Genomic DNA, 15,932 nt, shown 5'->3' with positions numbered 1-15,932 from the left:
TTTGAATTTTATGTATCCATAAGTGCTTGTTGAATAATAGCTAGCATTTATTGAAGGCGGACAGTATGCTTAAGCACTTTTTATGTGTTATTTAATCTTTACAACAGTCTTGTTATAAAGTATTACTCTGCCTATCTTACGTGTGAATTCACTGAGTTAGAGAAATGAAGTAACATTGCCTTGGGTTATAAAGCTAGTAAGTGCATCATAAGAATGGGAACTTGATTACATCTTTCTATTCTGTTTACATTACAGACCTTGTCACTGAAAATTTTAAATATTAGAAAACCCCACTGACAGTGACAAATAAAGGATTTATCACACAGAACAAGATATCTAGCAGTAAGCAGTCCAGGCCTGGAATAGCACTTAAATTATATTGTCAGAGGCCCTGGGTCTTTTTTTTTTTTTTTTTTTTGGCCCCGACATGTTATGAAATCTTTTAGTCTTGCTGCTGTACCATGCTTACCATGTGACTCTGTCCTGATTATTATGTTTGCAAGATGACTACTGCATCAGTTCCTAAGAAAGTGGAATGGTGAAATGTCTTAAACTTTCTTGGAAGGCCCATTAGGTGACTTGTGTTTCTGTCTCATTGGCTACAGCTGAGTTATGTGGCCACCTCTTGATGTAGTGAATCTAGGAAAGTGAATAGTATTGATGACTTTTCTGGTATTGTTTTGGATTTTTTAGTTTCTTCAGATGTATCATCAAAAATCCTAGTATTCTGGCCAGACACGGTGGGTGACTCGTGTAATCCTAGCACTCTGGGAGGCTGAGGTGGGTGAATCACTTGAGGTCAGGAGTTTGAGACCAGCCTGGCCAACATGGTGAAACCCCATTTCTACTAAAAATACAAAAATTAGCTGAGTATGATGGTGCACACTTGTAGTCCCAGCTACTTTGGAGGCTAAGGCAAGAGAATTGCTTAAACCCAGGAGGTAGAGGCTGCCGTGAGCAGAGATCATGCCACTGCACTCCAGCCTAGGTGACATAGTGAGACTCTCTCAAAAAAAAAAAAAAAAAAAAAAAAAATCTAGTATTCAGAAGTGTGTGATTGCAAAAGTCAAGCATCCTGGGCTGTAGACAGTGAGGGAGCTTTTTTAAGTTGGGAGCATTGTGGTCAGATTGTTCTTTAAAGGTATATTCTGATGGCTGTGTGGTAGACTGGGTGGAGGGTGACCAAATGGAAGCAAGGAAAGACTGTGTAGGAGACTTTTTACAATGGTGTAGGTGAGATTTTAGGGGCCTGAACTAGGAAAAATTTTTTTTTTTTTTTTTTTTTTTTTTTCCTGAGACGGAGTTTCATTCTTGTTACCCAGGCTGGTGTGCAATGGCGCGGTCTCAGCTGACCGCAACCTCCGCCTCCTGGGTTCAGGCAATTCTCCTGCCTCAGCCTCCTGAGTAGCTGGGATTACAGGCACGCGCCACCATGCCCAGCTAATTTTTTGTATTTTTAGTAGAGACGGGATTTCACCATGTTGACCAGGATGGTCTCGATCTCTTGACCTCGTGATCCACCCGCCTCGGCCTCCCAAAGTGCTGGGATTACAGGCATGAGCCACCGCGCCTGGCCGGAAAATTTTTATAGGAATGAGGAGGATACTGAAGATTCCAAAAATACATAGGACATCAAGTAGGTAGGACTCAGTAATTGATGGACTGTGGAGACAAGGAAAGAGTGAAGAGTCAAAGATGATGGCTCAGGTTTCTAGCAGAAAAAAAAAATGGTGCCACAACAGAGACCAAAAAAGAGTAGGGGAGAAAGTTTAAGTTGGTTACCTTTTTAGACACAGTGAGTCCTGAGGTATCTGGGTTTCTTTCATGTGCAGATCTTTAGCCACTAACTGGGAAAAGATACAGATTTGTTATATGTTACAAATATATTTTCCTTGATAATTTACCTTGGAATTTTATTTGCTTTTTGTTGTCCAGAAGTTTCCAACATTTGTATAGTCAGTGTTGTTTATCTTAATTTATATTTCTGGCTTTAGTTCATAGTTAGAGAGCCTTTCTTTTCCCCAAATTATAGAATTATTTACCACATTTTTTTCTTGTTCTATGGCTTAAGTATTTTATTGGTCAGGATTTTGATGAGTAGGATGAAGTAAGTAAAGCAAATGAAGAGCATTTTCCATTGTTAGAATATGATTAAAATGACTTATATTTCCAAGGTGTAATTATAAAATACTGATTTTTTTCTTTTAAAAGTACCTCTGACAGTTGTTTTTTTAAAATGGTGTTGCTATTTCTGAAATACTCCACTGTTTGTTTCTGTCAGAATAAAAAAAATCTGGACAAGTTGGCTTGCATCTGTAATCCCAGCACTTTGGGAAGCGGAGAGAGGAGGATCTCTTGAAGCCAGGAGTTTGAGACCAGCCTGGTCAACATAGTAAGACCCGGTTTCTATGAAAACTTTAAAAAAAAAAAAAAAAAAAACAAAACAAAAAAACAGGCACAGTGGTGGGTGCCTGTAGTCCCAGCTGCTTGGGAGGCTGAGGCAGGAGAATTACTATAATGGAGTTAAGCCTAGGAGTTTGAGGTTAGGGTGAGCTATGATTGTACCACTACACTCATACTCCAGCCTGAGTGATAGAGTGGGACCCTGTTTCTTTTTTTCTTTTATTTTTTATTGAGAGTGTTTCACTCTTGTTGCCCAGGCTGGAATGCAATGGTGCAGTCTCGGCTTGCTCCAACCTCCGCCTCCTGGATTTTAGGCTGTTCTCCTGCCCCAGCCTCCCAAGTAGCTGGGATTACAAGCACATTCCACCACACCCAGCCAATTTCTGTATTTTTAGTAGAGATGGAGTTTCACCGTGTTGGTTAGACTGGTCTTGAACTCTTGACCTCCGGGGATCTGCCCGCCTCAGCCTCCCAAAGTGCTGGGATTATAGGTGTGAGCCACCACACCCGGCTGCTATTGCAACAAGTAAATAAGTAAACATAAAACATCCCCAGATCTTATATTTTTTTAATAAATCAAAATTGAAATAGGCATTTTATGTATTCTGACAGCAGGAGGATGCATTAGCCCAACAGGCCTTTGAAGAGACTCGGAGAAGGACACGTGAATTTGAAGACAGAGACAGGTCTCATCGGGAGGAAATGGAGGTGAGAGTTTCACAGCTGCTGGCAGTAACTGGTTAGTACTTTCCCCCAAACTCTCAGGCTATGTTTGTGATGTTTGTGCATAATGTTTTTTAATAGTTGAATTTTGTCTTTCATTTTTAAGAAGTTGTACTCTCTGACTTTGTATTTGTTAAATGTAATTGCTGTAAATAATTTATTCTAATTTAAGGTACATGAATTCCTCAGTAATTAGTCTTCATAAAAATCATTTACTGTAATACGGTATATTTTCTCTTAATTCATTTACCCAAAAATCTTACCTCTTTTCTTATTTTTCAAATTATTTGTAAACATTAGCTTATGTTAACATAGACTGCATATTTTTAGAACATTATTAAAACTCTTTGGAGTAATACTACTTTCCATTTTTCTATGAATATTTGTCTTGATTTTGTAACTATAATTTTTAGTCATTTATGTGATTTTAACTAAATGAAAATTTAATGTTTTCAGACTACTCAAAGAATGGAATTAACAGACTTTTTATTTTAACCTTCATATTATAAAGTAAAATACAGATACAGAAATCAGCATTAACAAATCTGTAGCTTCCTGTGCTGGTTTACTTAGGATAAATTTTTTAAAATAATAAGTAATAATCTATAGTTGAATTAATTATTATAAGGCTAACATCCTTACAACCACAGTTTGGTCAAAAAATAAAACTTGGAGCATGAGAAGCTCTGTCACTACAAAAAGTAGGAAAATTCGCTGGGTGTGATGGCACATGCCTATAGTTTTAGCAACACTTAGGAGGCCAAGGCAGGAGAATCACTTGAGCCCGAGCCCTGGAGTTTGAGGTTACAGTGAGCAGTGATTTACCACTGTACTCGAGCCTGGGTGACAGACTGAGATCCTTCCTTTAGAAAATATAAACAATATATAAATAAAACTTTGATAGCTACCCTAGCAGCCCCTTCCGTATATACATCTAATCATGACTTTCTCATCATTCCTGCTCAAAAGTAATCATTTCGATTTTTATAGTTATTTCTTGTGTTTCTTTAGTTTTAGTACCCAATGAATTTTTAGTCTTACCCAGTTTTAAAATTCGATCATTGCTGGGTGCAGTGGCTCACGCCTGTAATCCTAACACTTTGGGAGGCTGAGGCGGGCAGATCACGAGGTCAGGAGTTTGAGACCGGTCTGATCCATGGTGAAACTCCATCTCTACTAAAAATACAAAATTTAGCCAGGCGTGTTGGCGCCTGTAGTCCCAGCTACTTGGGAGGCTGAGGCAGGAGAATCGCTTGAACGCAGGAGGTGGAGGTTGCAGTGAACTGAGATCTTGCCACTGCACTCCAGCCTGGCAACAGAGTGAGACTCTGTCTCAAAAAAAAAAAAAATTTATCCTCTCCCTCCTTTTTTAATCTATCATGTTGGTTTCTGAATTTTGATGTGTCTTTTAATCGACAATGGAATTTTAATTTTTTTTACACAAAATTGTACCCTGCCTTTAACAGACCTAAATTATAAAAATTAATATTCAAAGTATATATGTTCAGAAATACATATTTTCTTTAAAAAGTATATTCTAGGGCCAGGTGTGATGGCTCATACTTGTAATCCCAACACTTTGGGAGGCCGAGGTGGGATGATTGGTTGAGGCTGGGATTTTGAGACCATGTTGGGCAAAATAGCAACCCCCCCATCTCTGCAAAAAATAAAAAATTACCTAGCATGATGGCACATGTCTGTTGTCCTAGCTACTCAGGAGGGTGAGGCAGGAGGATAGCTTGAGCCTAGGAGCTTAAGGCTGCAAGATCTATGATCACACTGCTGTACTCCAGCCTGAATGACAGAGCAAGACCCTACCACCCCCCTCAAAAAGTATATTTTAGAAAAAATAATCAAAATAAATTATTAAGAACTAATGTGTTTGAAGAAAAATGTTGTCAACTATTACTATGTATCATGCTTCAAGTTTATAAACTTTTTATCAACATGAACATTTCATACAAGAACAGAAAAAGCACACATTCATCTTTGATAATCAAAACATATTAAAATATAATTATAGTGTATCAACTAAATAGAACCATTTCCAGGCGTTAAAAGTCAGTATTAGGTACCTAAGATTGTTAAATTTATGTCCTACATATTTTTGGAATCTATGGACAGTAGAATGGTGGTTGCCAGGGGAAATGGGGGGTTAGTTATTTAAAGGGTATAGAGTTTCAGTTTTGCAAGATGAAGAGTGTTCTAGTTGGTTGTACTTAACACTACTGAACTGTGTGCCTTAAAAATAGCTACGATGGTAAGTTTTATGGTATGTGTGTTTTCCCACTTTTTTTTTTTTTTTTTAAGTTTTAAAGTCAGTGTTACATTATGAAGAAAATTTGTAGGTTTTTTCCAAGCACAAAATTATATGTATACTATTAATTAAATTAAGGGGTGTGTGTGTGTATGTGTGTATGTGTATGTGTATGTGTGTAGGTAGGTAGGTAGGTAGGTAGACAGACAAACTGGCTAAGAGCCCAGACTAGAGCCAGACAGAAGTCTGAATCTGGCTCTGGCTCTGTCATTTACTTTGACAGCTTGGACAGCTTACTTCACTTTTCTATGACTGAGTTTCCTCATCTACAAAATAGGAGTAATAATCATGCCTGTCTCATATGGTCATTGTGAGGATTGAATGAGTAAATACATGTGAAACCACTTTTAGAGTATGTGCCACTGTTAAGAGTATACATTTGTAGAGTATTTCCTGTTGTGTTAAAATATGTTAGAATACATTTAAAGATCTAGCGTATTTGGTGGTTAGTGTATGAAGTAAAAAAAAAAAAAAAAATTTTTTTTTTTGAGGCAGCGTCTCACTCGGCTAGAGTTCAGTGCACAATCTCAACCCACCACAGCCTGCCAGGTTCAAGCAATTCTCCTGCCTCAGCCTCCCAAGTAACTGGGATTACAGGCACCTGCCACCACGCTTCACTAATTTTTATATTTTCAGTAGAGATGAGGTTTCACCATGTTGGCCAGCCTGGTCTTGAACTCCTGACCTCAAGTGATTCACCTGCCTCAGCCTCCAAAAGTACTGGGATTACAGGTGTGAGCCACTGTGCCCAGCCTTGAAATAAAATTTAAGGTCTTTTTTTTTTTTTGGAGATAGGGTCTCGCTCTGTTGCCCAGGCTGGAATGCAGTGGTATGAACATGACTCACTGCAGCCTCAACATCCAGGGCTCAAGCAATTCTTTCTCTTTGGCCTCCCAAAGTGCTGAGATTATAGGTGTGAACCACTGCACTGAGCCTAAAATTTAGTATCTTACAGGGATTGCTAGATCTCTTTGTCAGTGGGTTAATTTATCTAATGGGCTGATGGCAACTAAGGATGTCCCCAGGAATACTTGTTAGCTAAGAGAAGAATATGGAGGGATATATGTGATATTTTTGTTTTCTTTGAAGCTGTTATAATTCTTGTCATTTTCATACATGAATACAAGACTTCCAGACCATGCCCTTTCATTGTGTGTCTGTAAAATTTAGAAGCTTTAAACTGCATAATATTCATGTGTTATATTTCTGAACCTTTTTGCTCATGCCGTTTGTTCCCTGATGTAGAATGTTTTTTTCTGTCCATCAAAGCCCAACTTGAATGTTCCTCATTAAATATCAAGGCTTTCCTCAGTTTTCTGAATCATAAAGCCCTTCCACTCTATAGTTTCTGTAGCACTTTTTATTTCTACTAGTGTTCTTATTGAACAACATGTTCAAACAATTATAAACATTTGTGCCCTTCACTTTATGGCATTCCCATAAGATGGAGCCCCTGATTTTTGTGTCTTCCACATTACCTCTCACAGTACTTTGTACACTGCTTAGTTGTTCATATCTTCAAAAAACAGTCCCTATCCTGCCTGTCTGAAAACTAGAATTATAGGAGAGCCTGCTAGGATAGTTCAAGTAGATAATACATATTAATGGTCTCTGGAAAGATTCTAAATATTTATAATCTGTTGGTTTATATTAACTAGTTTAGTAATGAACCCCAAGTGTGTTGGGCTGTATTTGGCATTAGGGACTGAGAAATATATAGATAATAAAAAGTCATTGTTTCTGTCCTTGATCAACTATCAGTCTTGAGGGAAAATGGATAGATAAACAGATCATTGTAGTGTACTTTAGCAACCACCGTACATAATGGAGGTTCAAAAAGGGGACAACAGCAGTGTAGAGGAAGCTTATGTCTGCCTCGGCTTAGGAGATTCACAGGGCAGTACACTTATAGGGATTTGAAGGTAAAGTGTGTTTTGGCAGTTGGACAAGTTGGGGAAAGCATTCTGGGCAGGAGAAACAGTGTATGCAAAGGCATGGAGGAGTAAGAGAGCCTGCCAAGTCAGAGAATGATAGGTCAGTCTTTCTGGAGCAAGCTAACATGGTCTTAAATGAATATAGAAATCATTTTCTAGTATATGTGCTGCCGAAGCGAGCACATAGAAATCATTTTCTAAAAAGTGCCCTTCATCTACATTATTTTTGGAGATTGACTATTTGACAATTAATGGAACGACTGTTGAAAGCTTTTGTATGTATTTTGCTTTATGTAAAACTCTGATTAATTGACTTAAGGATTGTGTATTCCAAATTGGGGTGGCTCACACCTTTAATTTCAGCACTTTGGGAGGCTGAGGGAGGATTGCTTGAGCCCAGGAGTTTAAGACCAGCCTGGGCAACATAGCAGGACCTTGTGATCTTGTCTCTACAAAAAATTTTAAAACTAACTGGGCATGGTAGCATGCACCTGTGCTCCCAGTTACTTGGGAGGCTAGGTGGGAGGATTGCTTGAGCCCAGGAGGTCAGCGCTGTAGTGAACTATGATGGTGACACTGCACTCCAGCCTGAGCAGCAGATCAAGACCCTGTTTCGCCACCCAAACAAAAATAAATATAAATATATTGTTAATTTGATTTTTCTAACTTAAAATATTGGAAGAATATTTTGGTATGTGAGTTTATATTGTATAGAAATACAGTATGTTGATAGAAGTGTCACATAATTTCTTGCTCACATAGATAGTTTCTACTTGTTTTTTTGTCAGTGATTGAGAGCATGGGCTCTGTAGTCAAGTCTAGTTGAGATTCCTGCTCCATCACTTCCCTCAGCCCTAATTTTCTCGTAGAAATGGAGTATTAAATGGGAAAATGCTTGTAAAGCACTTAGTATGATGCTTGGTATGTGTATGCCTCAGTAAATAATAGCTCTAAAGTAGTTCTTTAGCACTAAAAGCTCCACCATAATGCTGGTTCCAGTTAATTGAATTATTTGGCTAACAAGAACATCCTTTTAGTTCTCTAAAGTGTATCAGGGCACTTTCCCTGCATTATAACCTAGAGCATAGAGAAAACAGTTAAATTTTCATGAATGATTTAAGATTCTGTAGTCCCTTGTGGCAGTAATTTAAAACATCAGTTCTTATAGAGAACTGTCATCTAGAAAATTGAGCTAGAATCTGACTCCAGTGCATTCACTGGCAGTCACATAAGGGAGTTTGGGGTTTGCGTGTCTTTTGGCACTTTGTGTGTGTGTATTTTGCTTCTCTTTTTTTTCCATCCATAAAAAATTCCTCATGTCAGCTTATTTTTGTGCAATTTACCTTCTTTTTCCTAAAAAGAGAATATTGGAGAAAAATGTCGTTTCCCCTCTGTAATTCAAACATCTTTAGAGATTCAAACATCATCTACTCTAACATTAATTACAGTTGATGAATCTGAGAGTCTCAAAAAAATTGACTTGCTCTCCTTCAATATTTGGTTAATGGAAGAAAAAGTGAATATTTAAATCAGTTTCCTAACCAGGAGGCCTGCACAAATACAGCTTAGCACTGGGAAATTAACTTATACACCACCCATAAAGATGCTTAAGTTGAAAAATAAAATCTGCCAGGAGAGGTCAAGAACCATTTTGCCTGGAATAGAAAAGGCTGAAGCAGAAAAGAATAATAATTATTCCAGTGGGTGGTCCTGATGCCTGGCTGGAGAGGAGGGCCAGAGAACAGTGGTAACTCGTGGGTGGCAGTAACTCAGTAAGCGGCCTGCAGAAGCTTCAGATCCTGGCAGCACAGAGGCTTAGGGATGTCCTCCACTGTTTGGATAACCTCTGAGGCCTCCAGCCCTGCCATGCTAAACTTGTAACAGTGGTGCTCTTGACTGTTTAATGTATGTGTAAGGTTAAGATTACTAAGAGGGGAAGCAGAACCCCAAGTGGTTGGTGGCCCAAGGGGTTTTGATTTTCACTAGTGTCTTTTAACCTGAAATTAGTTCTAAAATTCCATTTTTATCATCTATAAAATTTAGAAAGTTTTCAATCCATCATGATAGGATTTAGTGTTTTCTTTTTCCAATTTTTCTGAAAAAGCCTATTTCAGTAGTACAATATTTTCTTTACCTTTCAGAGGTAATAGCAGACTATCATTAATTTGAAATGAGAAACTATAGTGACATTGAAGCATTGCTTATGTTAGTAACCTTTACCAAATACTATTAGATTATTGGTATACATTAAAATGATGTACATAAGATACAGAATACTGGATATAATTATATATATATATATATATATATATATATATATATATATATATATATATAAAATACTGTGTATAATACCTTATTCTGTGGGTCTTTTTCTTACTCTGTGCGTAATTTTTGTTTGAATGTGCATAGTCATTCTCTAGTAGGATATGTAAGAAATTGGAACTAGAAACTATGGGGGAGAACCAGGTATCTGGGGGAGCAAAATGAGCAAATTATTAATTTTAACTGTGTATCTTCTGTACCTTACGAATTTTGTATCATTAACTACCTATTTAGAAAAAAATTAAATTTGCTTTTAGTATTACACAAAATAATGTAAAAAGAAGATTTTAGAACTTGCTATCTGTATTCTCTGGCATATGTAGGCCATTTAAAAAAATGTGAAACCCTTCCTTCATTTGAAATTGTATACAGAGTTCCCCTGTATAAAATAGTTTTTTTAAAAGGCACTGCCTTGGGCAAAGCAAGAGTAGGGATTGTTCTGGTCTCCCTCTGGTGTCCCTTGGGTGTTTTTACAGAACCCACTGGGTGGCAGAACATAACTTGAGGACTCTGGCTATAGTGGAATGAGCACAAGGTTTTGCATCCTGACTCCGCTACTTGTTGCCACATAGCGTTGAGAAAGTTGCTTATTCTCTTTGAGCTTTATCAGTAAAACCTTCCTCCCAGATTGTCGCAGAGCTCAGTATCTGAGGCGTAGAATAGGGACTCAGTGGAAGCCACTTCCTTTACCCCTCTTTTCTGTGCAGTTGGCTCACAACGTATCTGGAGTGGCAGTAAAGTAGTAAAAGTAGTCATATCCTAACTTTAAACTATGAAAGTCGAAGATACTATTTTGCCAAGCTATTTTAGATTCTGGTGTTTTTTTGGTTGGTTGGTTGGTTTGGTTTTTTGAAACAGCTTGTAAAGGATCTTGGACTTTTCTTTGCTCTGTTGGAGGCTACCAGTCACCCTGGGGGTTGATTATTGACCAGAGGTGGATATGAAGAGAACTTCCCACATTCTGGTAACGTTCTTGATCTGGGTGCTAGTTAGGTGGATATGTTCACTTTGTGAAAATTTATGATTACATACTTAACAATTTGAGTACTATTCTGTACTTGTATAAAAAGAAGGCTTTTAAAAAGAAAAATAATCACAGAAGTTACTTTTGTGAAACGCTCCCCATTGGCATCTGTTGCCATATAGAAGCATCCTAGCACCTTTTCTGAGAATTCTTCCTTGATCTGAAAACATTGACGTGTTTCCCGTGGCTGTTCTTTTTGGGGTATACATGTCTATAACTAATTCATATGTCTTTTGTGAAGGAAGATGGAGGTTAATAAAAGACGGATTTCGTGCTCTGATCATAGTTGTGTTGGAAAGATAGCAACTTGTACTAGTCTCTGTTTCTAGAGACTGCCTTCAATTTGATTGGCCTCTTAACCTAAAACTGGAATATAGCACTCTTGGCTTTTAACTCGACTCCAAGGTGACGGGGTGCTAAAAGATATTTTCTCTGTTATCTTGAAAATGCCTACATTTGGTTAAATTATAAAGTAGCAGCAAATAAATGGTTGCCTTTAATGTCAGAGAATGGGTAAATTATTGTTTTTCCTACTATAAGCAATTTTAATACAATTCAAATCATAGAATTTTATGTGGAAACTATTTGGAAATAAAAACAGGCAAAAAGTTTTATGTGGTTTTTGTATTTGTATTTTGACTAGTTTTGGAGCCTTCAGTTTTGTGTGGTCCAAGAAAAAAATCTCAGCCTCTATTTATTTTAAATTTCCAAAAACTTCAGTTTTCAAATCATTTAACTCTACCAGTATCCTTTCTTGTGTATGGATAAATCAACATGAGAATGTCTGTACTGGGCATTCCTGGGATGTGTTTTGGGCAAGAGCAATAGATGAGAATGAACTGGGAGTATGAACTCAGACTAAGAATAGAAGAGGATTAACATCTGACTTCTCCTGCTATTGGAGGAAGAGTCTTGGTTCTCTATCAGAGGAGCTATAGACTTTTAATAGATTTATTTTGTTTTAGCTTTGTTTTATTTTCTAAAACTTATTCTATCTGCAGGATATGTATTTTTTAACATTTGAGTAGTTATTCAAAAAATTCATAAATGTAAATGGGAAGTGATGAGCAGCTTTGCTGTAATAACAGCATCATGAGTGCATCCTATGTGCCAAGCAGTGTACATTGTAATTTTGCCTTTATATTTGATTTTTAAATGTTCTTTAAGTTGTATCTTCATTTTGAGGAACCGAGGCTGAGACAGGATAAGAAACTTGCCTAAGATCACATAACTAAAATGGTAGAGCCATCAGGGCTGAAGCCGAGAAATGTAGATTATTTCCACTGTTTCATTTTAAAATGTTCCTTTATATTTAAAGTTTTCCTTAAGTTGCATACTTGTAAGAACTGTGTTTTTTGACATGCTTGCTGGATCAGCTCTCGCAGTCTACTTATCTGACAGATGTTTATAATTGCTGACCTTTTTTTTTTTTTTTTTTTTTGAGACGGAGTTTCGCTCTTGTTACCCAGGCTGGAGTGCAATGGCGCGATCTCGGCTCACCGCAACCTCCGCCTCCTGGGTTCAGGCAATTCTCCTGCCTCAGCCTCCTGAGTAGCTGGGATTACAGGCATGTGCCACCATGCTCAGCTAATTTTTTGTATTTTTAGTAGAGACGGGGTTTCACCATGTTGACCTGGATGGTCTCGATCTCTTGACCTCGTGATCCACCCGCCTCGGCCTCCCAAAGTGCTGGGATTACAGACTTGAGCCACCGCGCCCGGCTAATTGCTGACCTTTTTTAAACCTTTTTTAAAAAAATATTTTTTTTATATTTTACTTTTCTGGGATACATGTGTAGAACATGCAGGTTTGTTGCATAGGTATATACACGTGCCATGGTGGTTTGCTGTAACTATCAACCCATCATCTAGGTTTTAAGCCCTGCGTGCATTAGGTATTTGTCCTAATGCTCTCCCTCCCCTTGTCCCCCACCCCTTGACAGGCCCCTGTGTATGATGTTCCCCTCCCCTCCCTGTGTCCATGTGTTCTCATTGTTCAGCTCCTGCTTATAAGTGAGAACATGCAGTGTTTGGTTTTCTGTTCCTGTGTTAATTTGCTGAGAATTACAGCTTCCAGCTTCATCTATGTCCCTGCAAAGGACGTGAACTCATTCTTTTTTTATGGCTGCTTTTTAATGAGTTTGGGGAAAGTGCATTCCTTTCTCTCACATTGGGACTTAAAATTTGTGCTTTATATCTCCTCCAGACTTAGCAGTAGGGAGAACTAGCAGGACCTAAGGAGGCCAACATTAATGCTGATTCTAAGTTAAAGGCTCATCCTTTCAATTGGTCTGCTTTTGTGTTCTGACTCTACCTCCAAGCATGTTACTTAGGGGAAATCACTTAACCTTCGCCTTAGGCTGTCATTTGCACAATGAGAGTTGAATCAGATCTCTCAAGTACTTTGCCACTCTAAAATTCTATAATTCTGTGTTCGGAATTTTATTTATTTTTTCTCCCTTCCTTCCCCCTGAATTTAATTTTTTTAGAGACAGGTGTCACTCTGTTACCCAGGCTAGGTAACAGTGGTATAATCTTATAATCTTTTTTTTTTTTTTTTGAGACGGAGTTTCACTCTTGTTACCCAGGCTGGAGAACAGTGGCCCGGTCTCGACTCACTGCAACCTCTTCTTCCGGGGTTCAAGCGATTCTCCTGCCTCAGCCTCCTGAGTAGCTGGGATTACAGATGTGTACCAGCATGCCTGGCTAATTTTTGTATTTTAAGTAGAGATGGGGTTTCACCATGTTGGCCAGGCTGATCTCAAACTCCTGACGTCAGGTGATCTGCCTGCCTCGGCCTTCCAAAGTGTGGAGATGACAGGCGTGAGCCAAGTGGTGGAGTCTTATAGCTCACTGCAGCCTTGATATCCTGGGCTCAAGCAGTTCTTGCCTCAGGCTTCCAAGTAGCTAGGATTCCAGGCATATGCCACCATGCCCAGCTAATTTTTTAAAATTTTTGTAGTGATAGGATATCACTATGTCACTCAGGCTGGTCTTGAACTTCTGGGCTCAAGCAGTTGTCTCACCTCAGCCTACTGTAAACTGTAGGCATGAACCACCACACCCAGCTGTTCTTCTAGCCAAGTATCAAACATAAAGTGAATACTACAGTATCTGGACATAGTATACACTCAATAAAATATAGTTGTTTTAGTTTTAGGGCATTTTCCCATGAAGTTTTCAGCAAAAAAAATTTTTTTTTTGAGATCTCAATATTAAAAGAATGGAGATCAACCAATAAATTTTCTTCATTCTGGATACCCCCTCCTCGTAGCTATTTCTGCATAGCCCTGATCAGTAGGGAAAACTCCAGCTGCTGATATCTGTTCTTTTGTCTCTCATTTTACCTCATGATTGTCTCCTATTTGCCATGCTCCTGGGAGACAATATACTGAACAAAAACAAGAGAGCGACTGGTAGTAAGAGGTCTGTAGCACAGTGTTGAGATTAATTCTTCATAGATACTGAGAAGATTTATGTTCTGAGATCAGACTCATGGATGTGTGCTTTATATTAAAACTCTAATTCTGAAATAACTGTTAATAAAAGGCTAGAATCAAGGGCCCATGACTGGGAAGAAAGAAACTAGAAATGATAAACTTTGTGCTTTTAGGATGATGGAGTTCAGAGAGGTTTCTTTGCCATCATCTAGTCTAGTTTATTTACCCATAGAGGAAATCCTTCAAAAACATCCAGCCTCAGGCCGGGCGCGGTGGCTCATGCCTGTAATCCCAGCACTTTGGGAGGCTGAGGCGGGTGGATCATGAGGTCAAGAGATCGAGACCATCCTGGTCAACAAGGTGAAACCCTGTCTCTACTAAAAATACAAAAAAATTAGCTGGGCATGGTGGCGCATGCCTGTAATCACAGCTACTCAGGAGGCTGAGGCAGGAGAATTGCCTGAACCCAGGAGGCGGAGGTTGCGGTGAGCTGAGATTGCGCCATTGCACTCAAGCCTGGGTAACGAGAGCGAAACTCCATCTCAAAAAAAAAAAACAAAAAAAACAAAACATCCAGCCTCCTTTAGAAAACTGCCACAGTAAGAAGTCCTGCTTCTTAAGGCAGCTGTTTATTCAGCTGTTAAGTTCTAGTCCTATTGGAAGCTGTTTTACTGAATTTAAATCTGTTTTTGCATTTGTCTTCTTCATGTGATAGTCAGTATATCTTCCCTTCTAGCATTAAATGTCCTCCCTGTCTCCCAGATCTCTCATGCTTTCCTCTTCTGCTCTCGTATATACTGTCAGACTTCCCCCCTCCCACACCTTTTTTTTTTTTTTTTTTTTAAGAGATGGGATCTCACTATGTTGCCTAGGCCGGTCTTGTACTCCAGGGCTCAAGCAGTCTTCCTACCTCAGCCTCCCAAAGTGCTGGGATTACTAGCATGAGCCACCATGCCTGAGCCCCTCCTCTTTTTTGTTCCTATTCTTGACTCTTCATCACAGTGTCTTGCCTTGCATCTTCCTCAGTTCCTTCGTAATGTAAATAGCAACCAAACCCACAAGTAATAGCAAAACAATTTTTCTTTACTCCTATTCTCTGTATTTTACCAAAAATGTAATATATTAAACAAATCCATGGCTATTTCTGCACAGCTGTGACCAGTAGGGAAAACTCCAGCTGCTGATGACTGTCTTTGTCATACATTTGGAGTCATCCCATTATTATTAAAATAATTTGGAAATTACTTTTGCCCCAAGACACAAAAGCTGAAATATTCTTTTCACAAAGTACTATTGGTAGGTTAGGAGTGATTTATAAATATATAATTAGGATTGATTTTTCTCAGTGTTTCTTCATTGCTCAGCCCCTTTCTAACCTTCATCGACTGAAAGCAGATGCTTATATCACCATCTCTGATTTTGCAGAATTGATCTGTACTTACACTAACATTTAGCATTGATTGTGTATGGAACATAAATTGTTTTTCTGATGCATATGCATTCCATAGCTCTTTCAGTCTGTGACCATGCACTATAACTTTAACCTATTTAATTGAAAAGGATGTATTAAAATTTAGTCATTGTCTAATCTGCTAACAAAACAGTTAAAACCTGCTAGAGAAATATATCAAAATTTTAAGAAAGAGGCCAGGTGCAGTGACTCATGCCTGTAATCCCAGTTCTTTGGGAGGTCAGGAGTTCAAGATCAGGCCTGGCCAACATGATAAAACCTGTCTCTACTATTTTTTTGTCTCTACTAAAATTACA

General features: G+C 38.4%; 1 protein-coding gene across 2 annotated transcripts in view; it reads left to right on the top strand.

The window, feature by feature from the left end:
* CBFB (core-binding factor subunit beta) overlaps positions 1–15,932 on the top strand; it is a 74,206-nt gene that overhangs the window by 51,429 nt on the left and 6,845 nt on the right. The window contains exon 5 of one of the 2 annotated variants that reach the window (XM_039462378.2): positions 3,016–3,142. In XM_039462378.2, the coding sequence (XP_039318312.1) occupies positions 3,016–3,142 (127 nt within the window). The remainder of the gene's footprint in view (positions 1–3,015; positions 3,143–15,932) is intronic. The other variant, XM_039462377.2, reaches the window with a different exon arrangement.

The sequence above is a fragment of the Saimiri boliviensis genome, chromosome 1 (assembly GCF_048565385.1).
Source record: "Saimiri boliviensis isolate mSaiBol1 chromosome 1, mSaiBol1.pri, whole genome shotgun sequence".
Lineage (NCBI taxonomy): Eukaryota > Metazoa > Chordata > Mammalia > Primates > Cebidae > Saimiri > Saimiri boliviensis.
The sequence above is the reverse complement of the archived record's forward strand: the minus strand, read 5'-3'. Positions and strand labels throughout refer to the sequence as shown.